The sequence below is a fragment of the Aythya ferina genome (genome assembly GCF_964211825.1).
Source record: "Aythya ferina genome assembly, chromosome: 2".
Lineage (NCBI taxonomy): Eukaryota > Metazoa > Chordata > Aves > Anseriformes > Anatidae > Aythya > Aythya ferina.
This window is the reverse complement of record NC_140297.1, coordinates 72,760,150-72,785,708: the sequence shown is the minus strand read 5'-3', so window position 1 is coordinate 72,785,708 and position 25,559 is coordinate 72,760,150. Positions and strand designations below refer to the sequence as shown.

At 38.7% G+C, this 25,559-nt stretch overlaps 1 protein-coding gene across 2 annotated transcripts in view; it reads left to right on the top strand.

Moving 5' to 3' along the window:
* MYO10 (myosin X) overlaps positions 1-25,559 on the top strand; it is a 162,753-nt gene that overhangs the window by 88,047 nt on the left and 49,147 nt on the right. For both annotated transcript variants that reach the window (XM_084510863.1, XM_084510864.1), the window contains exons 5-19: positions 2,446-2,580; positions 3,902-4,026; positions 5,082-5,095; positions 5,224-5,308; positions 5,958-6,061; positions 8,850-8,979; positions 9,902-10,020; positions 10,601-10,747; positions 10,923-11,023; positions 11,261-11,327; positions 12,928-13,020; positions 13,745-13,813; positions 14,000-14,082; positions 15,413-15,521; positions 18,674-18,754. In XM_084510863.1, the coding sequence (XP_084366989.1) occupies positions 2,446-2,580; positions 3,902-4,026; positions 5,082-5,095; positions 5,224-5,308; positions 5,958-6,061; positions 8,850-8,979; positions 9,902-10,020; positions 10,601-10,747; positions 10,923-11,023; positions 11,261-11,327; positions 12,928-13,020; positions 13,745-13,813; positions 14,000-14,082; positions 15,413-15,521; positions 18,674-18,754 (1,462 nt within the window). The remainder of the gene's footprint in view (positions 1-2,445; positions 2,581-3,901; positions 4,027-5,081; positions 5,096-5,223; positions 5,309-5,957; positions 6,062-8,849; positions 8,980-9,901; positions 10,021-10,600; positions 10,748-10,922; positions 11,024-11,260; positions 11,328-12,927; positions 13,021-13,744; positions 13,814-13,999; positions 14,083-15,412; positions 15,522-18,673; positions 18,755-25,559) is intronic.

The window sequence follows — 25,559 nt, the reverse complement described above, 5'->3', positions numbered from 1 at the left end:
CGAGTGAGATCTTACTGCCATGTGAGAGGGGTCCCAGAACCCATCTACCTAATGTTTGGTAGTGGTTGTAGAACTATATAGAATCAAGTGCTTACTAATAAGTGAACAGAGAACAAAATAGAGAGTATTGGGTAAATCGATCTTTTGTTTGTATCTTGAGTACTATGTACAAGCCATTTTTCCCCTTGATTTATGTCTAAGAGAATTTTGTGGAACTGGAGGTGAACTGGTTCACAGGCCAAAAAATTGTAATCAGAAGTACAGCATGATTGTATGTGGAATTAGCTCATGTACAAACTCATGGAAGATAAACCTATTGAGGTTACAAGACACACAGAAACTGGGGTCTAGTTCTGCAGCCCTCTGAACAGCAAAAGACTGGAAGCTGGAAGAAGACAGAAGGGAAATAGACCATGTCTTTCCTGGGCATCTCCATTTGGAGGCCATCAGAGGTATGCAGTGAGCAGGTAGATCATTATCATTGTCCTGACCCAGTTCTGAGCCTGTCATGTTCTAAGAAAAAATTTTGCAGGTACTAGCTATGATATAAATATGGGAAGTATTTCCCATCGGCTTTGACCCTCTCTATTCAAGAGTTGTTCTTGATTACTCTGGGGTGGCTCTCAGCTTCCCCAGAACTACACGTTCCTTGCTGTTGAGCTATGAGTGCTATCTACCTGGCAAGGAGGGGTGAGAATTTAGGCAGGAAAAGGTGTGTGTAGCTGTATTAAGGTATTTGCACCAGGCAAAGATGATGCTGGCGTTTATGAAGCTCTTTCAAAACTAGTAGTAGCAATGTTTTGCTAGTCCTTTGGTGTACAGGGAGCCAGTATTAGATAAGTGGAATCTTAAATACTTGCTTTGTTGGCTTGAGCTTGACTGGGCGCTGGTCTGCGAAGAGAAAGGGGATGAATACTGACAAAGCATTAGGGGAAGGTACTTATAATTTGGAGTCCTGGACATCAAGGGTAAAACTAAATTAAAAGTACTACAGAATTGGAGATAGTAGAAGTATGATGAATCATACATGCTGGAACATTTCAGCAAATAGCGTATCTTGTAGTAAGTTTTATGAAACATCTTAAAGATTTGGTGATTGTTTGGGGGAAACACTTAAATCTCAGCTGCAAAACTCTGTATCTCATTTTGTACTCTGAATGCCTATTCCCTGATGATTTTTGTAATAGTTGGGATTCATTTGCAGGAAAATTACATGCTGCTTCCTCAGGCTGTACCTTTCTTACTTGCTTTTTACTGGAAAGCATCATTATCCTTTGCCGTGACCTAAAATCACCAGGCTCAGCACTCAGTAATGGCACAACAAACGATTGTCAACTCAGTTAAGCTTGCTCTACGTGTTCAGTTGTAGTCCAGTGACAAAACTCCCACTTGCTACAATGAAAAGGGTAGAAGACCAAAATATACCTCCTTTCATTGGGAGTAAACCAAGATTAGGTACAGTTTGATTAGAAATTAGGAAAACTAGGAATTAGGCTATAGCATAGAATATAATGCTATGACTTCACTTGAAAAGTAAGCAAACTGGACAAACTTCAACCACAGGCTATGTTTCTTAAAGGCTCACAGTATGCTTTTAATTATATAGTTACATAATTGAAGGGAAACAATACTGGGGAAACAAGCCAAATTTAAACCTTATCTTTTTAGACCATTTGTTTTACAGAGAAATTGAGTGCATTGCTTTCTGCTGTATCAGCAGGGTTGCTTATTAATTGCCAGTTTGCTTATTAATCGCCAGGATTGCTTTCAAACACCAGTTTAGCATTATCAAATAGTTTTGTTCTGTCAGTTAAGATGAGAGATTTTACATCTCTGATGAGACGTGACAATTATTTTGAACTCATAGTTAATTTGAATAGGCATATAGAAAGTGTAAAGAACATGTAAATTACTAAGAATATCAGTGTTAATTACAGTAGTAACCTATATGCACTGGTATCTAACATCCTCCTCACGGAAGGACTCCCTCCTTAGCTAGATTGCTGCAGGATAATCCCAAACTTGCCCAGCCTAACTCATGTTGGGGAAACCTTCGTACTCTGGACTTTCTCACTGAGCATTGCTGTGCCTTTGTGCTAACTTTGCTTTTCAGTTTTCGTGAGAACAGTTTCGTGAGAACTGTTGGATGGTATGTGTTCAGAGAGCTGCTCTTTGCCTCATGGGTGTTGTGTACATCTTTACGCAATAAATGCCTTAAAATGCCATCTGGAAAGTGGTATAAAGCCTAAGAATAGCTTGAATTTCATTTTGAATGTTGTATTCAGCAAGTTTAAAGGTGTCTTCTGTTGCTGTTTGAGAATTGTAACTAATTGCACTAGACTTCCAGACCTCTGGGAGTTGAGAGTTTGGAGGGCTGGCTACGTAAAGGACTTCTTCCCTGGTATCTAGAACCATCAAAACACTTTCCTCCTCTTCTTCTTTCAGTGGTGAAAGTGGTGCTGGTAAGACAGAAAGCACTAAGCTGATCCTCAAGTTCTTGTCTGCAATGAGCCAACATTCACTGGAACTGTCTTGCAGAGAGAAGACCTCCTGTGTGGAGCAAGCTATTCTTGAGAGCAGGTACTTCCTTCATACGTGTGCTTGTAGCCTTGGGTCTGTTAACAGAGGTGAGACAGTCTTAGAAGATGAAAGTACTTCAAACCTGGGTTAATGGAAAAACACAATTTTGGTTTTGTTTTGTGCCGGAGGCCCTATTGCTGTTTCACACAAAACCTATTAAGGTGTGGTAAGTTTAACAGAAAATTGGTTGATTGGAAATTGCTCGATGGTCTTCAGGCACTTCAGACAGTTTTGAAGGACTGGAGAGTATTTTGCTACTTTGAAACCCCTGTATATATGCCTTTTATTGCTCTGAAAACCGTTAATGAATAAATTAACCTTGCTTTCTTCCTAATGTAGGTTTGTGCAAATTATTGCTGGTATTGCTTGGTCTCATTTTTAGGAAAAGACTGAATCACTGAGAAACAGTTTAGAGATGGTCCCTCTACATGTGCAATATGATGCATGCTCACTAGTTTTTATAGGAGTTGTCTGTACTGCTGATGGAGTAGTAATTAATTAAATAACATACTTGACTGAGCGTCTGGATGCTCTAGAGAAATGCGAGCACAGTGGGATGAAGCAAAAAGATTCATGTTTTTGAGAAGGACTATTTAGTAGTGGCTTTCATTTTTATTTGTAGCTGAATTCAGATACTCACGGAGGAAAATGGGTAATGGGAGGAAGAAACTATTAGTTTGTATAGCCTGCGGATAAGGAAGAACAATATTCAGCACAGTGAGGATAAAGTGTGCAAGTGCTAAAGGGAGAATAAGGAGAACTGATACATGAATAAATGCATCAGATAAGGTGGACTTTCTACACAAGAGTAAAAAGCAATCAGTGCTCAAATGAAATAACACATGATTCTAAGCTATTTAAAGAACAGACAATTTGAGACACTATTACCTTTGTTTATCATGCTTCATTTTTATTTTTTTTTTAATCTTTTAATCTGCTGTATCTTGGTGGTTTTTAATTGCCTTAGGACAAGGACTATTTTCCCTACATCTGTATAGCAATTCGCATGCACTCAGATTTCTTATTTCTATGATTTGAGTACTATAATGATAATTGCTTGTGCCTTTTCACAGTTACAGATCAAGCTGCTGAGTAGTTTAGGACTATCAGTCTTCTTGTTCCTTATTACTTGCATATCTTGATAGAAAATTGAGATGTCTGTTGTTAATAAATTGAGAGTAATACTGAGGATGTAGATTATGGTTGAGGAGGGTGTCAGAAGTAGGCTTTACAGAGTGCTATCCCATTCACCAGTCCCTGTGAAGCTATCAGCATTCTGGTCACGCTTTAACACTTCTGTCATTCTTCCGTATTTTCACAGTCCAATTATGGAGGCTTTTGGCAATGCGAAGACTGTTTACAACAACAACTCAAGTCGATTTGGGAAGTTTATTCAGCTGAACATCTGTCAGAAAGGAAACATTCAGGGAGGAAGAATTATAGATTGTATCCTTGTTTGGTGATTTGTCTTGTGTTTGCAGGCAGCCTGTATATGCACCTCCTCTGTGGAGGGCTGAGAGTAAAGTTGCACGTACTCTTTTCTGTCCTTTCACCCTATTCTGAAACATACACAGTTAAGTTGACCTGATTTATGTTGGGAAAAAGAAGCAATAACACCAAATCCTTCATGTGTTTGTGCAAACATGCATTTGTGGTAGGGCAGGATGTGTATACTCTCAGAGGACCAGAATTTTGTACTGCTGCTGGTGAGAGTGGTTCACATGCACGCTCCTAAGTAGTGAGCTAACAGAGCCTTAGTTCTTGGGAACAACTTCAGTTGTCAGCTATTTCCCTCATTCATTATAGCTGAAGATAAATTTCTCAAGTTACTGGAAAAGTACTTGAAGGAGAAGAGCTGCTGAGTTTCTGCAGTGTGAGGGTGGGTGGGTCAAGTCCTTAGGTTTGTCCTGCATTTGGAAAATTAGACTATGAGCCAGCTCCACCAGAGGTGTGAGGAATGAGGAATACAGCCAGGGGATGGGAAGGTGTATAGATGAAGACACAGCTGACTAGACAGGTTGATTGTGGACTCCACTTGCAGTCTCAAAATAGTACCTGGAGTAACCAATGTAGAAATTTTTTACATCTTGCCACTCTGTTTGGGGGAAATATACTGGTGGCTTCACCTTCTGAAATCCTGCATAGTATTTTGAACATAAGTTGCTTTTGCAGTGGAACAAATTTCATCCTTAAGGCTGCTCCCAAGCTTTAGATAAAAGACAAAGTAAAGGAAAGCAGATGCTGTTTAAAATACAGGAAAATACAAGCCCAGTTTTGATGGGATGGGAGGAGTTGTTTTGGGAACACATTGATATTGCAACTGTTGTAGTATTACCATTGTTGCTACTTTATTAATCTTATTATGGTAAAAAGCGTGTAGAAAGAAAAGACCATGATACTCTTCCTACTGTCTCAAATGAAAGAATTAAAATTAAAAATAGCTTGTTTGTTAATTGCTTTTTGTTTTATTCCTTGACTGGAGTTTTTGTTCTTGGCTATAGATTTATTGGAAAAAGTAAGTTTATATTTGTTCCTGCTCAGTTAACTTAGTTTGTTTTCTTAGTGTATGAAGATTATTATTTTTAAAAAAAAAAAGTTATTGAAAATGGCTGTTTAAATAGAAACTATTTTTTACTTTGACAGAACCGTGTAGTAAGACAAAACCCTGGGGAAAGAAATTATCATATATTCTATGCTCTGCTGGCAGGGGTAGAAGAGAGAGAGAAAGGTGAGTGGCAAAGCTTAAGTCACATAACTGTAGTGGCTTTCTGTTAGCAGTCAGCCACAGTGACAGCAGCAGAGAATATAACTGCAGAAACGCAATAAGCCAAGCAGCAAAATGGATTATTTATTCAGCTGGAAATCACTGGGCATGAATTTGAGCTCTACCTGATAAAGTAACCTGCTTAGTTGAAGAACGTCACCAAGCTGTGGGTCATTTTTCTAACAGCTTCTTCTGTGGCCCTGGGAAAATTACTCGGGGACAAACATGCTTCACCATGTTCAAGCTGAATATTTTTGCTGGTACTAAATAACTCCACAGCAACAAAGAGAAGAATTCTGGTTCCTCTAATCCTCTCTCATAAAGAATAAATCTACTGAACAAAAGAAATGACATTTGTATATGTGCAAATTTGCCTAAAGCTGTCTCAGTATCTCCCTTTGGGCCTGCTGTCTTTGCATGCTAAAAAATAGAATCATCTCCATTGTACAGCTAAACAAAGCAAAATAAAACACCATGTTTAATTTTAGTATAAAATGTTGTTCGCTACATTGTCATAATTTCTGAGAAGATGAATTGTGAACTATGTAGCTCTGACATATTAATCTGTGGATATTTTTTTTTTTTCATTCCTCCTCTTCTCACCCCTCATCAGATGCTTTTTACTTATCTGTACCGGAGAACTACCACTACCTGAATCAGTCTGGATGTATAGCGGATAAGACAATCAGTGACAAGGATTCTTTCAAAGAAGTCATTGTGAGTTGTTTCGCTAATTCTTTATGCTTTAAAAACATCAGAGGAGTAGATGCCTGGGGCCTGTTGATAGAGCAGGAGACAAAGCCTTCCTATACTTACGTGTGTTTCCCTCTGACATTCTGGCTCTGTGTGGAGCTCTCCCATAGAGGCACTAAGCTGACAGGGACTTATTTCTCATAACGCACCCACCACTGCTACCATGGACATGTGTCATGTCACACCTCCAGTGTTTGATTTTTTATTTATTTTTATTCTATTTTTTCACAATGGGTGGTAATTAAGTGAAATGATTACATTGTGGAATGAGAAGAGTATCAGATAAGAAGATAGTAAAGCATTTACATGCCTTTACACTTCCCTACATGCCCAGCTGTAAGGATATTTACAGGAGTTTAGGGAACCTACCCATCTATATGGTTTTTGTACCAAAAACATCCATATGCCCCATTGGAAAAGCGTGTCATGAAGAAAACATAAACTGTAGTCCCTTTGTCAGCATAGCCTGTATCTGAAATAAAGCATCATAAAGCATAGGTGTGCACAGGAAGCACATTCTGGTGTCCTGCCTTTAAACCTGACTCATTCCAAACATCCTCCAACAACAGGGTTGCTCTTTGTTCTTCATCATAAAAAAAATAAATAAATCACAAAATAAAGTAGTATATTTGCTTTCCCTCCTTTGCCTTTCTCCAGTATAAATAGAGGTACTATATCTATAGTGAAATGGCCAGTTATGTTTCTATAAAAAGACTTATTTTATGTCTCTTATTTATATGAGATTGTTCGCATGAAAATGTCAGAACATAAAGCAACTGGAAATAGCCTGCCTCTTGTGTAGAGAATGATTTGTTTTAGCAGATTGTTTTACATTGGAGGCATGTCTGCTTCCACTGTCTTTTCATTCTAAAGCTTTGTATGGATGGTGTAGTGCCTGCTGGACTGACGCTGCAGTGCAGTTTGTGGAGAGTGAAGCACGTGGGCTTCTATGATTCTTTCAGCTGCAGTTGGGAAATCCAGTTGTATGCAGTAATATACAGAATAGAGATGAGCAAAATGTAAACACAGTTTAAAAAACAAGTCTTGATGGAGATTTTATCTGAACAGCTTTATACTAATGTCAGCAATTAGCTACAGCAATTAAAGTACACTGACTGTTAGGATAATTCCTAATTGCTTACCAACTTGCCAGGGTTATGCACGGCAGATTTTAAAAATCAATAGAAATAAACACTTTAATGCCCTTCACCAAATTATATTTGCTTAGCTATTTAATCTCTTTGCCAAATTGAAAAAATAAATATGTATTTGATGCAGTGGTTACTTTCAGTGTAAAACTTCCTATTCTGGGGGGGGGAGGCTGTTGAAAAAGTTGGTAATTTATTTAAATTATAGCCACATAGCTTAAGTAGATTAGCATGACATTTCATTTGTACTAATCGTCCAAGGGGTAGGCAGAGTATAAAATCAAGTTGGCAGGTGAAGTTTGTGTGCTGTCCAAAATGTGGACACGCTTCATGCCCGCGGTGAGGCTGCCCAGCCGCTTACGTGGAGTGGGAGGTGGGCAGAAACCCTGTAGTTTGCACTTACCTGTCTTTTTCTATTATGTTCATCCCCTTTCTGTATGTTGATTGCAATTTAAGTTCCAGAAATGTTACTTAGGTAAAACTTCTTTTATGCCCTCCCCCCTGCTTTCTTTTACTGATGCTTTCCTGGAAGCAAGATGATTCTCAAATGCCTGCGCTTCAGACATTCTTTCTTTCCTTTGTCTTTATGTAGGAGACAGTGAGGAGGATTTGCAAAGTGAGCATGGAGATGAATTCATAGCGTTGCTGCATTTTTTTAGAGCTCTGTTTTGAAAGGTCTTCTAAACAAAATAAACCTTCAGCCTCTGCACTTTCGTTTGCAGGATGGGTCTGAAGTTTTCCGTTTGTAACTTACGATTTATGAAAGTTAAAGTGTGTCGTGTGTCTACTTGCAGTGACCATAACATGATGCACCTTAACTGCAAGGGTATAAAGCTATGATCTAGTCTCAGACAGAAGCGTAGTAGACCCGAGTTTTGGTAATTTCCAAAGGTATATAGTCACCCCTTCTATGTCAGAGAACAGTGGATATTTCTCTCAATAATTCTTTAAATAGAGATTTGCTGTTCTTGTTGTTACGTAGTTGAGCCTTGATCATTGCCATACTGGTAATTCATAATTTCAATGCATTTTATATAAATCTGCTTTTCTTTCGCAGTTTTACTGTAACATTTCAGACCATACTGGTAAGATCTGTATTTGGGCTTCGTGGCTGGCCCAGAATATGCTGTAGAAGACCTCCTCTGAGATCTCCATGGCTGAGAAACAAACAAACAAATCTTACACATTGCAGTGTTTCTTTCCACATGCTTTGTTACCTGCAAGGCTAATTGGCAAAATTTGGTAAAAACACAGAGAAGGTTATCATTTATTGATTAAAATCACTGAAATTATCTAATACACAACTCAGTAGGGCATCTCAGTGTTCGTGTAGTTTTAGTGAAGAATTTGAAAGTAAATAACATCATCCTTATAGTATCAAAAAGAGATTTCTTAAAACCAGACTAATACCTGTGTGTTCCAAGATGTCCTCAGAATCTCCTAAAATGCATTCAATTTGGGTTGAAGCCACAAGAATTAACTCCTGCTAGTCTTCTCTTGGTACTGACTTGCATTGCAAGGGCCTGACAACGTGGTGGGTTTGTGCTTGTCCCCCTTTTTGAGTCAGTGTGTGTTTTATTTAAAAAGTCCACATGTCATTCCAGACTGCAATGGAAGTGATGCAGTTCAGCAAGGAGGAAGTGCGAGAAGTTTTGAGGCTGTTGGCTGGCATTTTGCATCTGGGAAATGTTGAGTTCATCACTGCTGGAGGGGCACAGGTGTCCTTTAAAACAGGTGAGAAGGCTGTGCTTCCTTGTAGCGTGTAAATGTCTCTTGTAATCTTATATTCATTGCTAGTAGATCCTACCATAGCAAAGACAAACACTGAAAAGGTATTTTTGCTTTTTAGCACTTGTAAATGTTGATTGAAATTTTATTTTTTGCTTTTCAACAGATGAAGCAAATTAGTCTTTGTTGCTGGATGCTAGATCTTAATTAGGAAAGACTTTGAACATGTATTTATTCCATTAATAGTAGTGAAATTCCATTTTATTTTAATTATTTGTTTGAAATAATCTCAAGTTGATCAAACAAGTGAAAAAGTATGTTTCTTAACTGATACCTCCACTGAAGGTATATTTTGTTTAGAGCTTTCTATACTGCAGTTACAAACGTGAAAGCATGTGCTGGTATGTGTAAAGACTAGGCTTGTGAATGTTTTAAATATTTGTTTGTATATGGCAATAAAAAATAGCATTATGTCCTGTTTTATATACTGCATTACAGCAAATTAAAATATGCATGTAAGAAAAAAAACAACACTGGTTTTCATTATCCTCATTATCCCAAGGAAAGCTTAAACACATTCATCTGCATGGTGATTTACTTTTTGTATCTGCAAAAATATGTTGGAGTAAGCAGCAGATTGTTCGAATCCTTGATATGTAGCATTAAGAGGAAAAAAATGTGACTTAATTGTGATGAATCTCCACTGCTGACTTCCTTCAATTGTGCATATCTGTGATACTGTGCTTTCTTGGTAGCAACAGAAAAAAACTCTAGAAATTCTAGCTGTCTTTTGATCTCTAATTCCCATCATAGATTCTAAGAATATTAGATGATTAAAAGCATCTTAAATGCTGATTGTCATAATAATATCAAAAAATGAATTCCACAACCTTATATATTCAAGGACGTATTTGTCTCTTTTTGCCAGCTCTGGGTAGATCTGCTGAACTACTGGGGTTAGACTCCACACAGCTAACTGAAGCATTGACACAGAGGTCAATGATACTCAGGGGAGAAGAAATCCTTACACCTCTTAGTATACAACAGGTAAAGCCATCCATGTTTTAACATATTTCCCTGGTCTGGTCAATATCTGGCTCAGTCTTCACTTCACTAGTTAAATCTTTGGCTGCTCATACATCAGAGTTGCCATCAAAAATGTTATGTAGTTGGTTTTTTTTGGAAAAGTATAATTGGACTTCCAGGAATCTCTGTAGATCCCATTTGGTCATTCTGGCCAGGGCTGGTAGTTTGGCTGTTGTAATTATTAGTCTGCTTAACATTTTTTCCAATTTCTAATCATCCAGGCTGACAGTTTTCCTTGTTTGACATTTGTGTTACATAGGCATTTGTGAAAACTTTCATTAAAAATAATTAGGTTTACAAGGGGATTAGAAAAAGGTGTACATCAAAACATGCTTACCAGTGGAAGGGGGAATATTACATTGTTACTACCTACCCTTTTACTTTCTTCATCCCCAGTTTGTCTGTAATTTTCTAATCTTTGAATGCTTTAGTTTTAAAATGTAATTTTAAAGCCACGTAAGTATACAGCTGTTATAACTTACACTGTTAAAGTTCTCAGTTACACTGGTGATTGGTATGTTGTGTGTTATTTTCATTGCAGGCAATCGATAGCCGAGATTCTATGGCTATGGCACTTTATTCTCAGTGTTTTGCTTGGGTCATTAAGAAAATCAACAGCAGAATCAAAAGCAAAGAGGACTTCAAGTCCATTGGAATTTTGGACATATTTGGATTCGAAAACTTTGAGGTAGATTTCAAAAATTTGTTCAGATGAACTGTCTGATATTGATGCTTCGTTGTTCTACATAGTTTTGCCATCTTCATTGGAACATATTAAATTTGTTATAACTTCAATCAGTTTGTTACTTGCAAAGTAAAATGCTTTGAATGTATACATTTTTGAAAACGTCTTCCCTTTTTAGGTAAACCGTTTTGAACAGTTCAATATTAACTATGCAAATGAAAAGCTCCAGGAGTATTTCAATAAGCACATCTTTTCCTTGGAGCAACTGGAATACAGCAGGTAAGGGTTACAGGTGAAATTTGAAAGAATTTTGAAAATATAAATATTCACTTGCAATTTGCGTTACCAGCTACTTTAGCTTCCTTTGAAAGTATCTTACTCTGTGTCTATGTATTTTTTAAAAGCAAGCTGATTTCACAGTAATTTGCAAGACAAACACATCAGCTCCTCCTATTTGTATATTTAAAATCTTTTCTTTGTAGTTGTCAATAAAAATGCTCTCCTTATTTTCCTTAGGGAAGGACTAGTTTGGGAGGATATTGACTGGACAGACAACGGAGAGTGCTTGGACCTTATTGAAAAGGTAATAAAGTATTTGGAATCAGTACCAATTTCTAGATCTTTTTCTCGCGTAATATGTTTCTAAAACACTGCTGACATAAAAGAGTAGATGATAGCAGCTCTTGCATGTTTGAGTAGTGATCTTTTAATATGATCATTTTTATGCATGGACATATTCTAGATTATATTGTAAGCTCAATATGCATATCTTTCCTTGTAACTTTTAACAGTGTATGATTATATACAAAAGGAATACCTGGAAATTATTTAAAAGAGTAGAGAGTCTGTCTTTAGTCATGAAGCTTGCCTTCCTGTTTTTTTCTTCCTATTAATTTCACTAATATTCATTGCTATGGTAAAGAAAAAAATATAAACTTAACACTATAAAGTCCACATTTAAAGTGTAACATGCAAGATAATTTTTACTTTGCAAGTAAAAAAAAAAAAAAAAGTTTTACTTCTGCAAGGTAAAAGAGAAGGCTGATAAGGTGGCGGGAGGGGACAGGACAGGACAAAAAGAGTGACCATGTCTTTCTGTCATAATTACGCTTTCTGGGTTGTGGGTAAACTTTATTTTTTGCCTGACAGTTTTTGCTTCATCCATAATTTGGTGTGTGTTCTGATTTGTACTAAAGAGACATGTAAAAGATTGTGAAGTTTCTCCGTAATTATTGATCGGAATATTAGCAGTGAGGGGCAGGTGAGACCCAAGTTCACTGCCTAGAAATGGCTGGATGCTCTCTGGCTGGATGAAAAAGCCTAAGTTATAAACAGTTTTCATGTGTTCACTTCTGTCAGCAGTGCAAGAGGACTGTATGAATTTATCTTTGCATGGCTTTTTGAGTTTAGGTAATCACAGAAACTCCATGGTGGTAGGCAGAGGATGCAAGTGTCAGGATGTGACTGCCATCAGGACAGTGGAATTTGGCAGAGGCTGCTCTAGGCTAAGAGGAAGTGAATTATTAAAATGTGCACCTGGAGAACTGTGTTTCTCTGAGAGGCTGTATCAACCTGAAGTTTGCTGGACACATTAATTAACTGCAGGGTAGCTTACTTTGTTTGCCACCTATTCTAATACAAGAAGTAGGGAACATCAAAGGAAATGATGAAGAGGCATATGCAAAACAAAGGGAGGTTCTGTTTTATGCCATGCATAGTTAAATTGTACATCTTTTGTTGTGCCCCTGGGCACTGTGCATGCCAGAAGTCCTCATGGGTTCATCAAGTAAGTAGATAAATTCACGGAAGGAAAGTTGTTGAAAGGCTTGGGGAGCTCCAAGTTGCTGATCATTGGAGACTTTAAGGCAGGCTGGAGTTGTATTCTGAGGCAGAATCACTGTATGCACCTAAGAACTCCCTACATGAAGAAGATTGTGGCTTCTTTCAGTAGCTTCTATTTCTTTGTTTTGCCTGTATATTGTATGCTGTATGTTTCAGAATGAGTATAGCTAGGAAAACAGGATTGCAGTCTTCTAGGAGAGTGGGTTTTTAGTCACGTAGTCATGGCTTTGCATTTCTCTGCAAACAATACCTTCAAGAACATTGTGATTTTTCCAAACTAGGGACAAGATTGGTGTTCATCTGTGCACTAACTCATCTTCTGCCTGTTTTCATTGTTATAGAAACTTGGCCTTCTGGCACTCATCAATGAAGAGAGCCATTTTCCTCAAGCTACTGACTCCACCTTACTGGAGAAGTTGAACATCCAGCACGCTGTACGTGATGTCTTGCTGATGTATTCTGGGAAAATTATGAAGGGCTTTTTTGCTTCTGTAGAAATGCATGGTTCAAATACACAACATATAGTTGCAGAGGACGCTGTGGACAAGATCCTACTTGCTTTCAGAACTGGAGTCAGTTACCAGGGAAAACAAATCCTTGTTACTGTCTAGGTCGAGTTTCATGTTGGTGAACAGGTCAAATTCAGCTCTTAGAGCTCTGACAACCACAGTAACTTAGATTACTTAGATTTTCAATTTCCCTTGATTTAATGAAGTATTCGCCTTGATGTGATTTTCCAAAGTGTTGCTGTTCCCTCTGTACACAACAGCATTACCTTTATTTGTAATCCTAGAAGTATTTTCAAGAATTTTGGTGATGCAAGCATGTATCTGCTGATCTTTGTAACTGCCAATTTAAGACAGAACCGTCCTTTCCGAGATGCCTTTAATAGAAGGGTTTGCCAGATGGTTTCAGCTTTAGTATAATGTCTTTGTAGATACTATCAATCTGTTATTATTGCATTTGAAGTAGTCCAGACTAACAAATCCTATTACTGTTATAAGTTGGTTGTTTGCTTTTGGAATACTAATCTTCTGGGGAGTTTGCAGGAAGACAATGGTTTGTTTAAGTCTGGGTTGAGAGGATAATGTGACCCTTTGTATTATTCTACTCCCTGGCCCCTCAGATATTTTTCTCTTTTCTTTTTCCTTCAATTAGAACAATCCTTTTTACGTAAAACCACGAGTTGCTGCTCACAATTTTGGAGTGAAACACTATGCTGGGGAGGTAATTTTCTTTTCTTTTCTTTGCTGAAATTATTCCAAACAGAATTTTCATTAGTTTAATTTTACCCTAAGGCTGCTCAAAATTAACTAAAGCACTCTAGTCCCTCAGTGCTTTTTACAGTACCACCATTGTGAGAGGTGCTCAACTGCTGGGCTTGGTGTTTGAATCAGCTCTGTTTCCTGCTAGGTCCAGTATGATGTCCGGGGGATCTTGGAGAAGAACAGAGATACTTTCAGAGATGATCTCCTGAACTTGCTACGTGAAAGCAGGTACATTTCCATGATTTTTGTTTAGGACATCATGGTAAGAGGTGTCATATTTCCTAATTCTGCCAAGGTTTGAGTATGTTACATGTTAACAGCATCAGACCTTGACAGAGTTGAAATGAGCAGAGAAGAAATATCAGAGGTGCCCGTAAGCAGATTCTCACTAAGGCAGGTTTTCCCCTCAAATTGCCATTCACTCCAGAAGACTACCTTGTGAGTAAGGAAATTGAAGGCTGATGATGGTTTCCCACTATTATGGGGTGCCACACAGGCAGCATACATGCATGGTGTTTCATTTCACATACTGCTCTATCTGCTTGTATTTCTGGCATTTCCTAATTTGGTTGAAAGCTTAGTGTTCAGGACCTACCACAGTGTAAATTATTAGTAAAGGCTTAAAGGGAAGAGTTTCTATAAAGAGTCTGCTCTTGGATGTCGTTTGTACTTATATGCCTCCTGTCATTCTGTTGTGTAAGGTCTCACAATTCTTAAAGAACCTTGTAAGCTGGAGCAGGACCACATATGCCTTTCTGTAAGCTGAGACTGAGACTCAGGGTGCACGGGGGTTCACAGAGAGGAGGGAACTGAGCCCAGGTTGTCTGTGTTCTTGGCTGCTGCCCTAGCTCATCCAGTTATCCTGCCTTGCTGTGGGAGTTGTTTGCTTGTAAATCCCTTAACCTGTTCTGTGCAGGTGAAACTATTAATAAGTATTTCTCTCTGTATGTTGCTTGTTCTATTTTCATGATGTATCTGACATGGCATCTGTTAAGTGATGTATGTAGGTTTAAGCAGTAAGTTAAAGCTGCAGGACCTAGTTTTAGAGTAACTCCATTTAACTCGTGGAGTAACTCCATTTAAGTTGAAAGATCAGTATTTATGTAGAAGTGATAGGAGAAGGATACTAGTGATAGTGTGAAAAACAGCATATACAGCTAGCATCTGAAAGTGAGGCTCACGTGGGTAGCTGTTTTGTGTTGTGGTACAAAACAAAATGGAAATTTCATTTATTCAGGTACAGTTCCCATTACAGTCAGCTGGAGTTTTGGTTGAGTGAGTGGAGTAAAATGGAGTAAAGATTCTTCACACTTCATTTACCTGATGGCGTGTTAGCAAGGGAGAGGAAAAAACCTCTTTGTTACATTTTGGTTGTTTTTGGTTTTGCTCCCCTGAGTAAATTCTGCAAAGTCAAAGTCTGTAGTTAAAGTTATGGAGAAAATTCTTAAGTGTTTTTTGCATGGAGGATTTCTGAGGGACAGAGTTTACTCTGCATTCTGTGGTGGTACACTGTGTGCTCTGTATACTTTAAAGATTTTATTTCTCCTTTCTGTTTCAGTCTTGATTTCATCTATGATCTATTTGAACATGTTTCAAGTCGCAACAATCAAGACACTCTTAAATGTGGAAGCAAGCACCGAAAACCCACTGTCAGTCTACAGTTCAAGGTTAGTTATTTTGTTGTCTCTGCTCTGTAGCTAATCAGTGACAGATAAGCCCTGTTCACTAAAGAAAATCATGGATCAAAACAGGTGAAAATTAAGCATAAAAATAATACTGTCTCGTCTATGAAACTGCACTTACTAATCAACTGAGTGGGCATACTAGTTAGTTTCAAGCAGAAGCCAAAGTTCACATCACACCATCCACACAAAACTCCTGTTGCTTTCCATTTGCTTACTTGTCCTTATTTTAAAGCTCTGCCATGAAGTTGGTCTCTGGTTTTGTTTCTTCTTTCTAATTCAAAGCCAACCACACAAATGCACAAAGCCTTACAGCAGTGCCTGTATGCTATGAAAAATAAGTACCGAGTAAATATCTCACTAAGATGTTGCATTGCTTTGTAACTTAGCTTGGAAAGCATTTACATTAAACAGCATTTTATGAGGCTTTATAACCCTGCCATCAAAAATGGCACCAAATTGAAATCTAGCATAAAGTCTATCTGCAAATTATTTAAAAGAGAAAGTTTGGCACAAAACCCTTTCTAAATTGCAGGAGTACAAGTCTGGATTAGTTGTCTTTCATTTTGCTTAAATTAATATACATTTGCACTCTTCATTTACTTTTTTTTTTTTTTTAAAGGGAGCAGGCTTAACCCCCTTGAGGGCAGATTTTATCCTAACAGACTATTGCTGACTGTTGGACAAAACAGGAAGGAATGTATGCTGGGGTGCACACAGTGCATTTTATTTGAAAAACACAAATGTTATATTCTGTGGACAGCCTGCTCTGTGCTATTGTTGCTTGCCTCACACAATACCCACTTGTGATGGGGTGAAATTATTTGCTAGCTCTGGGGATAAGGCAAGGTACTGTTTCCACATAGTTGTATCTGTGTAAAGTAGGTCTTAAGATGTTAACATACAGAAACTAAGTATATTTTTTCATCCACTTTGCAAGGTAGAACATAATGTAGAGTTCCTTCTCTTCTTCATCAGGGCCCACAGACAGCATAAAACATGATAAAATATGAAATCAGAACACGGTTGCCTCTTAGCTAAAGCTGCACTAACTGACTAGTCAGAGTGCTTTACAAGAGGTTGACTTTCAAGTCATGCTATCCCCAGTGAACTTGCTAGGGTATTTTTCCATGTTATAAAGCTGTCCAAAGTTCTTAGGATAGGCTAGTTAACTCTTTTTTTCATTTGATTCAGAGTGCTGACTGTTGTGGGCCAGGGAGTGCATGTCAAATAGCTGAGGTTGGATATTATCTGCGTCAGTTTATTGCTTAAAGCAAGGATAACTTCATTTTGGCTCATCATCTGACATTGACTTAAAGGTGTGCAGAGCTTTATAAAATCTGGATGCCTGTACCAAAGATGAGTGTGAAAACAGATCAAATCATCATTGTTTAAACTGACCAACTTTCCAGTCTGTGCTGGTGTTGTAGTTGGTGTTGCTGGAAGTCTGAGAATTGGCTTAGAGGTCCATAGATAGGTAATGTTCACGCAGGTTTATGCAAATGAAGTCATTACTTCTAAAGTGTAAATATTTGTCTTTACACAAAAATATTTGTCTTTGTATCTTCTCACTGTTTAGTATTTGCTGCCTCTGACTCCTAGTCCAGAGGCCAGCAAAAGCAAATAACCCACAGAACTAGAACTATCATTTATGTTCCCAGTCACTTCACCATTTGCTCCCTTTGCTCAGTAGCAACTCTTGTGCACATCCACAACTCTGCCTGTTGCCTTTATCGCTTCCTGTTTAATCACCAAGAAAACCCTTCGTTTGCAGATTAAAGCAAGAATTTGTTGCAACAGACTGCCCTTGGCAGTTTCACTCAGAAACATATGGTAGGGCACACAGTGTTGCTCCTTTAAAAAGTGAATTTTCTCTCTACTTGGCAGCTTGCTCTGTATTCTCTTTGCTGCCTGGCACACAGTGCCACCTTTGAGGAGTGAAATGTTACCATTGCTAGTTTTCAGTGCTGTTCAGAGTGTGGGCTATGCTCCTGCTCAGTCGTTTGTATCTCTGCAAGTAAATATAAGGTTTCAGTTTAAAACGGAATATCATGCTTAATGATACAGAATGGGGCAAGTTGGAATAATGGCTCAGGAGGGAAAGGGGTGGATGTATAATTAAAATAATAATCATAAAAAGACTGAGGGTTTTTTGTGATTTTTATCTCCAGTTTGAGGTTTAGATAACTGATAGTATAATGTGAATTGGGTCATACAGAGTTCCAAATCTCAGAGGGAGAAAAAAAAACAAAACCACATTTTTAAATTTTTTCTGTATTTTTTTTTTTACTGAAACTTATAGCATATCTTTTTATTGTTAAATACAATAAATAACTGATAGCAGTTAGCTATCAAATGAAATAACTGTGCAGCTGTCCGCTTAAGTGTTGTCTTTCAGTAAGATATATCTTCTTTACCACTATATAGTTTACTCAATTTTTGTCAGATAGGGGGATTTGTTTGAAAATCTATTCCTGACAAAACAGTAGGTACTATATTCTAAAGTACTTTTTTTTTTTTTTTTTTCAGAAATGTTTTACATTTTTTCTGCCTTCATGTTGATTTATATTTACTACTACAGTGTTCTTTTATAGCAAGAAAGGGAGAAACCATGTAGGAGAGGGGAACTCTGAACAAAATACTGCTGATTGCAGGGAAATTGGAAAATGAATGGATATTGGGTGGTTGAAATAAAAAGAGGAAATCTAGTTTTTGCAGTTATTTTAGTTTCACCTTAGACCTCCACCTTGCCTTGTGGCTTGATTGAGTATAACAGTTTGCAAAATGTGGATCCTAAGTCTTAAAACGCTCATTCAAAGATACTTGAAACAGCAGTTTTCCAATTTGTTGTTTCCATATGAACGGTTTCCCTCATTATCAACCTGTACATCTTGCTCACTGTAGAAGAACAATGAAAGTTTTGATCAGAGGGGCTAGTAGAAGAAACAAGCATGCATATGTTTATTCTGTATGCTCACAGTGTTATGTTTACATAATGTTGTATTTTCTGGTGTGAACCGCTAGGTGTTGCAGTAGATACTGTCTGCAGTACTAAGCTGTAAGAGTTTTTCTGGGGTATTTTGCTTGTACAAAAAGTCCACTTGTGAAGTGCTGTCTTCTTTCTACCTGTATTTTAGGAATCACTTCATTCTTTAATGGCAACACTGAGTTCTTCAAATCCTTTTTTCGTTCGGTGCATCAAACCCAATGTGCAGAAGGTAAGATTTAGAATTGCTTCTTTCTTTTCTGTGTATCCCAGGCTTAATCTTTCACTGCTTGGTTGGTTATTTACAGATGTGTGATGTAGACAGTAGCGTTCTTCACCAGCTTTGTAAAAGAATCTGCAAAGTAAAGGTACTGGGAAAGGTTTTTGATTGTTTTTTTGTTTGTTGTTTTTTTTTTTTTTCAGGCAGACTTGGTCTCTTGGCACCTTTTTAATAGCCAGTGTTCAAAACTTTCTGTGTGGGCTCTAAGGATGGTTATAAAGGGAAGAGTTGCCAATTTTATAACCTGTGAGAGCCTTTTTAGGAAAAAGATGTCAAAACGACAAAGCTAGTTTTAAATCAGTAGAGGAAGTGAATGGTGGTGCATGTAACAAATACTTTTCTTCCAATTTATGTGCAATACTAGGCATAATCATGCTGGCTGTTAAGTTCTGTTACAAAATAGGTTTTTAAAATAGACTTGGAAACTAAGGCTTACTGTATCAATTCGTCTTTGAGTTGCAGATAATGAAAGAAGATATCAAGACTTAATTAGATATGTTTGAGGGCTCTGTAGAAGACGAAGGTAACAGTATAGTAATTGCTGAAGTTAATATTGTTAGCTGGTCCTGATATTGTGGGATTTTGTGTGTCATTTTCTGGCTTTATAGACCATTGTTTGGTATGGTCTGTATATGTAAAAATGTGACAAGTAGAGGTACTAGTAAAAATGGTTTATGGTTTTCACAATGCATATAGCTGACTTTGCTATAAATCTGGTTTTAGATACTACATTTATATGAGTTATGTAGTTAATCAGGACAATGAAACATCAAACCAGGCAGATTTCCAGATTTCCCAGCTTTTTTGGATTGTCTGTACGGTACGTCTCTGACCTTATATGCTTTCAGCTGCTAACTGTTTTTAACTATGCTTTCGCACTGTTGCTTGTAGTATGTGAAATAACATGCAGATTGTGGGCACCTTAGCAAGAGGAACTAGTCAGTAAGCAAATTGGACCTGTTTTCTGTGTTCTGAAGTCTTTCATGCTCTGAGTATGCTTTGATTTGCAGCCACAAGGCAGCCAAAACCCCATGGATGACAGAGTCTTTGCTGGCAGCTGGGTTCGATGAGCACGTGTGTGTAGCAACGTTCCTGATCACTGAGGGAGTGCAGTTTTGAAAAGCCTGTTTTCCCTGCTCCCATTTATTTCTGGAAGCCCCACAGCCCTCATAAAGCCCACCTGCTGCCACTAGAATATAAGAAGAATTTCCGTAACTCTAGTGTTTTTTCTTGTTTGTCCATTTGCATCCAAGTAAAGCTCATCTCTATAGTGCCAAAGTCACAAGGATTTGCCATGGTTGATGCAAGGACTGGATGCTTGTTGTGTTTCCATTGCAAGAAAACCACTGAGTTCCCACTCCCATAGTCCTTGTTGTTCTCACAGTCTTTTTCCACTGGAATGCTCCATCCCTGATGAATTTGGCATATGCTACTGTATCTGCACATACATTTTACTAAAATTAAAGTTCTCACAGAATTAGCATCTATGAAAGCAGAAGCTTTAAAGAATCTTGAGACAGCTTCAGTCTCAGGAAACCATGTCTAATTGTAGGTTTCTGTGCAGAAAAAGAGATTTGGAAATTCCTGTAGACAGTCCCTTTCAAAGTGTGCACAAAAATTTCAATGAAAACTCACACAAAAGTGTTTGTCCTTGTTTTCCATTTGCTTTAATTTCATTGCAAGTTACCTGGTGAAGCTGTTGAATCGAATTAAAGAAATCCTATTTGAAGAACTAGATTGATGTTGTAGTAGGGAAAGGATCATGCATTTTACTTGTTGGAGCTAGCGCAGTAGAAGACCTGATGGGAAACAAGGAGGAAAATAGTACATAATACTTGTGAATGACATTTTGCACTCAGGAAGGTATTCTCAGAATGCATTTCTGGAATTCAATATTTTAAGTTTTGTCTGCTGGGCACTGCTGTCTGTTCCTTCCATCTCACAGACATGGTGATTTTTAGTGCCAGTCTTGTGTAGTTTTTGGTATTGCTCCTGCTGCGACACCTCTGCAGAGGCAGGCCTGTAGATGACATCTGGCTCTTCTGTAGCTTGGCTGGATTCTGTGGATGTACATCATGTTAGAGTTGTCTTTCATAGTTCATCTGCCATATGACATGTTCCTTTTTTTCAGCAAGACAAAGGAACACAGGGTGGGCTGGTTTGCATAGCTGTGAACCGGCACAGCTCAGAGGGACGTTAGCAACACATGAACTATCAGGGATTACCACATATGTGCCTCACTGTGCAGGGCTGGATAGAAACATAAATGCCAGAAACATTCAGATGAGATGCTAAAATGGAGAAATTAGGATGCTTTCAGTATGTTTTCTGTCTGTAGGTTTTACTCTGTGGTGGCAGTGACATGGAATGCTAAAATGCCACCCTTCAAAAGGTATTTAATTTAAGTGGTGCTTGAGAATTAACAAATGATTTGAAAGAAAGAGACATTTTAATTGCTTTTTTGAAATATGCAGCATTAAAGGAGAGCTGGACCAGAAGGGCTCTGAAAGGAAAGAGCAGAAGTTGTGTTGTCAAGAGCAAAGCCTCTCAAACTACTCGTTACTCTCGTGACTGGGTACGAATAGGTAATATGTCTATCAGCGAGCATCCTCTGAAATTCTGGAGAGGAGGAGGTGGTGCCTGAGAGCTATTTTACCATAGAAGCATGTTTGAATTCTGTAGGTGAATGAGGTTGAGCAGATGGAAGACATTCAAAGCTTTGAAAAGCAGAACATGCAGCAGACAGGACTTCCTCCGCTCTTCTAGTCATTAAAGTTTATTCATGTTGGATAAGAGAGATGATAATTTACAGTAATTATTTGATTTTTAATTGATCAAAAGTTTAATTTTCAAATATGTTACAGTGGCAAGCAAAAACAATTCAGCACATGCAATAAAATACTAAACATTTACATATCAAAGCAGGATCTACACTCATTAGAGCAATTTCCTAAAGGGAGCACATAGAGTACATGACCTTTTGTCACAAGACATTTCAGCAAGCAGGCCTCAGACAGAAGAACAGAGGACCCATTAATCTTTGGGAGACCCCTAAACAATCAGTCTATCTGTCTTCACAGTTTCCAGTCTCTTCTGACTAGCCATAACGTGGAAACTTTTCCACTTGGAATGCTTAATGAGTGTTTTCTGCTAATGAAGGGTCTTTCTCCTTCATTCCCTTCAACTTCAATGCAGCATTCAGAGCTACATATCATTTCATCCTTCTGAAATTTCACACAAGTTTCTCTGTTTTGTTTTTTTTTGTTTTTTTTTTTCCTCATGTTTCTTTTCCTGCCTCCTTTTCTATCTGATAATGATTCATACTGGCAACCTTGCCTTTTCTGTTCTTCATCCATCCATTCTGTGCATATTATTTGTTTGTTTTTTAGAAGTCTTTTAAAAACAAACTACATCTACTTCTACAGCAACTTAGCTGCATGTTTCTTCTAGGTTTGCTTTTATTAATAAAAAGTTGTTAAGCCTTTGTGCTTAACAACAGGAGACAGTTTGCGTAAATCTAAGTTCTGAACTGTCTATGCGATCTCTTCCAGGGACAGAAATTCTCCCATTGGCCAGAAGGAGCCAGCCTCAGACAGTTGGCTCAAGTGACTTCTCGAGTTCCCCTCCATTCAGAACTTTTCTTCAGAGTCTTAATGTTGGTATAATCCCTGTGGGTGGCCCCTACCTCTAGTGTTGGTGTTCTTCTCTGAAACGGCCTCATCTGTGCTGATCTATTTTAAAACTTTGGTTAGCACAGCTTGCTCCTGCTTTTGAGACAGGTTCAGCCACTGCTGTTTTCTCATGCATATAGGTAAGCAGGCTCAGGGCTTAATCCAGTTTGATCCTGATGGGCAAAATCCTGGTTTCACTAGAGTTGGCATGAAATTCTTGATGTAGACCAGATGTGGTTTTGTTTTTTGTTTTTTTTTCTTTGAGGAACAGAAGTGCTGAGCCTCTGTTGACTTTGCTTTCTGTTCATTTATTGTTGGTCTTATTCCTGTGTTGCAGTGATAGTCTAGCTACTGGCAAGATGAAAGCCTTCTTCTCTGAAGCGTTTGATCTCTGAAAGGGCATTTTTTTTTCTCCGCAGTTATTTTATATATATTTAATCTTTAAATTTAACTAGATGAGGTAAAGAAATGAGACAAAATTAAACCTGTATTGTAAACCTCTACTGCAAAGCTAGGGGTTACAGGGAGAAACAGGAAAACCATTAATAGCTTTGCAATTCAAAGAAAGGCTGGTACAAAAAGGTCTTTAATAGATTCCGTGAGGGTTACTGCTACTTAGGAGTACTGTCATCATGTGCATATTCATTCTGGGAAAATTAGTATCAAGGCAGTAAGATTGCTAACAGCACTTCTGGGGACAGAGCCACTTAAAGGGATCAAGGTAAGGCTATTGGCACCTGCAGTGTGCTTTGAGGCATGGGTCATTAATAGCCATGAGACACTGTGGAATAGCAAGCAGCATGTCCCCTAATACCAAATAAGATGCAAACCTATTTCACTTGGCGTCTGAATGAAAATTGTACTCTTAATATAGCTCTGAATCATTACAGACATAAGTATGGCATGATAGCAACCTAAACACCAATTAGAAGTACAGCTCAGGAACGTGGTACAAAGGAGCAATGGAAGAACAGCTTGGTCCCATCTGCGACGATGATTGTACACAGGGTGTAGAGCAGGTACAAGTTCAGCAAAGGCAGTATGTGAACTGGTGGTCAGGCTGGAATTACAGTATCGTCATATTGAACCTTGACTCCATGAATTACTGAGTTTACCTTGTAGAGAGTTTTTTTGCAGAAATATGCATGAAAACAGAGCAACTGTAATGCCAATGCATCAAGAAACAGCCCTGACATAAAACCTGAATGATGCAGGATGGGAGGCTCTGAACTTCAAGGCTAAACCTTCAGCACAGGATTGTTAGCCATCAGGATAAAATACTTATTTTTAGAAATCTTTATTTAAAAAAAATCCTTAATACAGTGGTCTGGCTTCAAATTTTTATGCGCATCCTACTGCAGTTGTATTGCAAGCATATACTTCATACACCAGCCTCAGTCCGTCAGCAGACTGGCATGTAGATGTCTTTGTGTTTTTTGTTGTTTGGTTGTGTGGTTTTTTTGTGTTTTTTTGTGTGTTTTTTTTGTGTGTTTTTTTTTTTTTTTTTCTTCAAGAGGCTGAGCCCAGCAATTAAAACCTAAAAAACATTAGGTTCCAAATGGAGGCATCGTTATGGTTTACTGACTCAGTTGTAGAGCCTTGGGGTAGCCCTTCTGCAGTGAAGCTGCTATGGTTGCTGGTGCTGGGAGCTGGCACATTATGAGGTAAATTTGGCTGTCCATAAGGAGGGAACAGAAAGCCTGATCATTGCCCGTACAACTTCCCTGTTGTAATACTTTGAAAGTAAAGGTAATATATGATGTGGCCCACCTACAACTGCAGGGGGTGTGTGGTACTGTCTGTAGAAAGTTATGGTCTGGCAGTATTCATTTATAGGTGTGTAATTGCTCGTGTATTAGAGATCCTTCCTGCCTATTTTAAAAATTTGTCTTTAATCTCAGTTGTTCTCAATAAATATTTGTCTTAAGAAGGCTCTCTGGCTGCCAATTACTGCTGTCATTGCTGCTGGAGGAAGCAGAGCCGCAGGCTCTGAGTATGGATCAGACTTGCTGAGGCAGTCCGGGTATGGCTCAGAGCACTGCTCTTCGGGCTCATGCTCCTGGAGAGACCAGCCATTTCCCCAAAGCAGAGCATGTTTCCCTGCTCTCACATCTCTTGCCACAAGTACACAGGGCCAACTATGAACTATTTGTCCTTATTGCTTTAACTAGCTCTCATAAGGCTTTATTCTTCATCAGGAAGGCACAGTCATAAGGTGTGGCACCATGCCCAGCTGACACGGCTTAATTCAGCTACCTGGATCTTGTCGCCTTGGGTTTTGCAGAATTACATAGCTTCAAATCAAGACTTGTGGATTATGTCCCAGCTGCATCATTTTCTGGCACATCACTTGAGTAATTAATTAGGTCAGGCACTAGAAGACTCCTCAGGTAAAAGTGATGAAGGGAGTGGGTGTAAGGAAAGCAATCCTTGCTTGCACAGTGCCAGCAGTAACGTTACGTGTGGATCTGAACCCATGGAACAAGACGGTTCCTGCAGCGAGTCTTGTGCTGCACAGGCACTGCCCAGCTTCTGTGCTGTCTTCACGCAGCGTGCCAGTATTGCTGCCCGGGGTGCCCCTTTATCCCTGTCTCAGAGCACAGCTGCTTGCTGGGCTGAAGCAGGTCGTTCCTCTCTCCAGGCAGTTGCCCAGACAGGCATGTCCTTCTTCTTCATCAAGGTTTGTTGCTAATTAAGCAGGGCTGACAAGGCATCCCTTTATTTAAGCGTATTAAGAGTTTCTTCCAGTGACCACGTGTAAGGACTGTAAAAAGGGAGGTGTTTAAAGCTCGAGAGCTGGGATGGGTGCTACCGGGGAGGGAGCAGGTGCTGTGTTGCAAAGATGGCATCAAATCCCAGGCAGTGCAGGGGACAGACTTTTTTGAGTGTTTTGTGAAAGTGCCCAGTTGCCACGTTCTCCAGAAAGAGCATTTGGTGGGAGTCTGTCCACAGGTCGTTGTCAGATCTCTGATGGTAAATGTGGTGGTGTCCTTGCAGGAGCAGGCTGGGAGGCTGCGTGGAGAGCAGACACTGCTTTGGGAGGAGGTGGCCCAAGCAGCAAGCTCCAGACCAATTCTGTGGGGGGA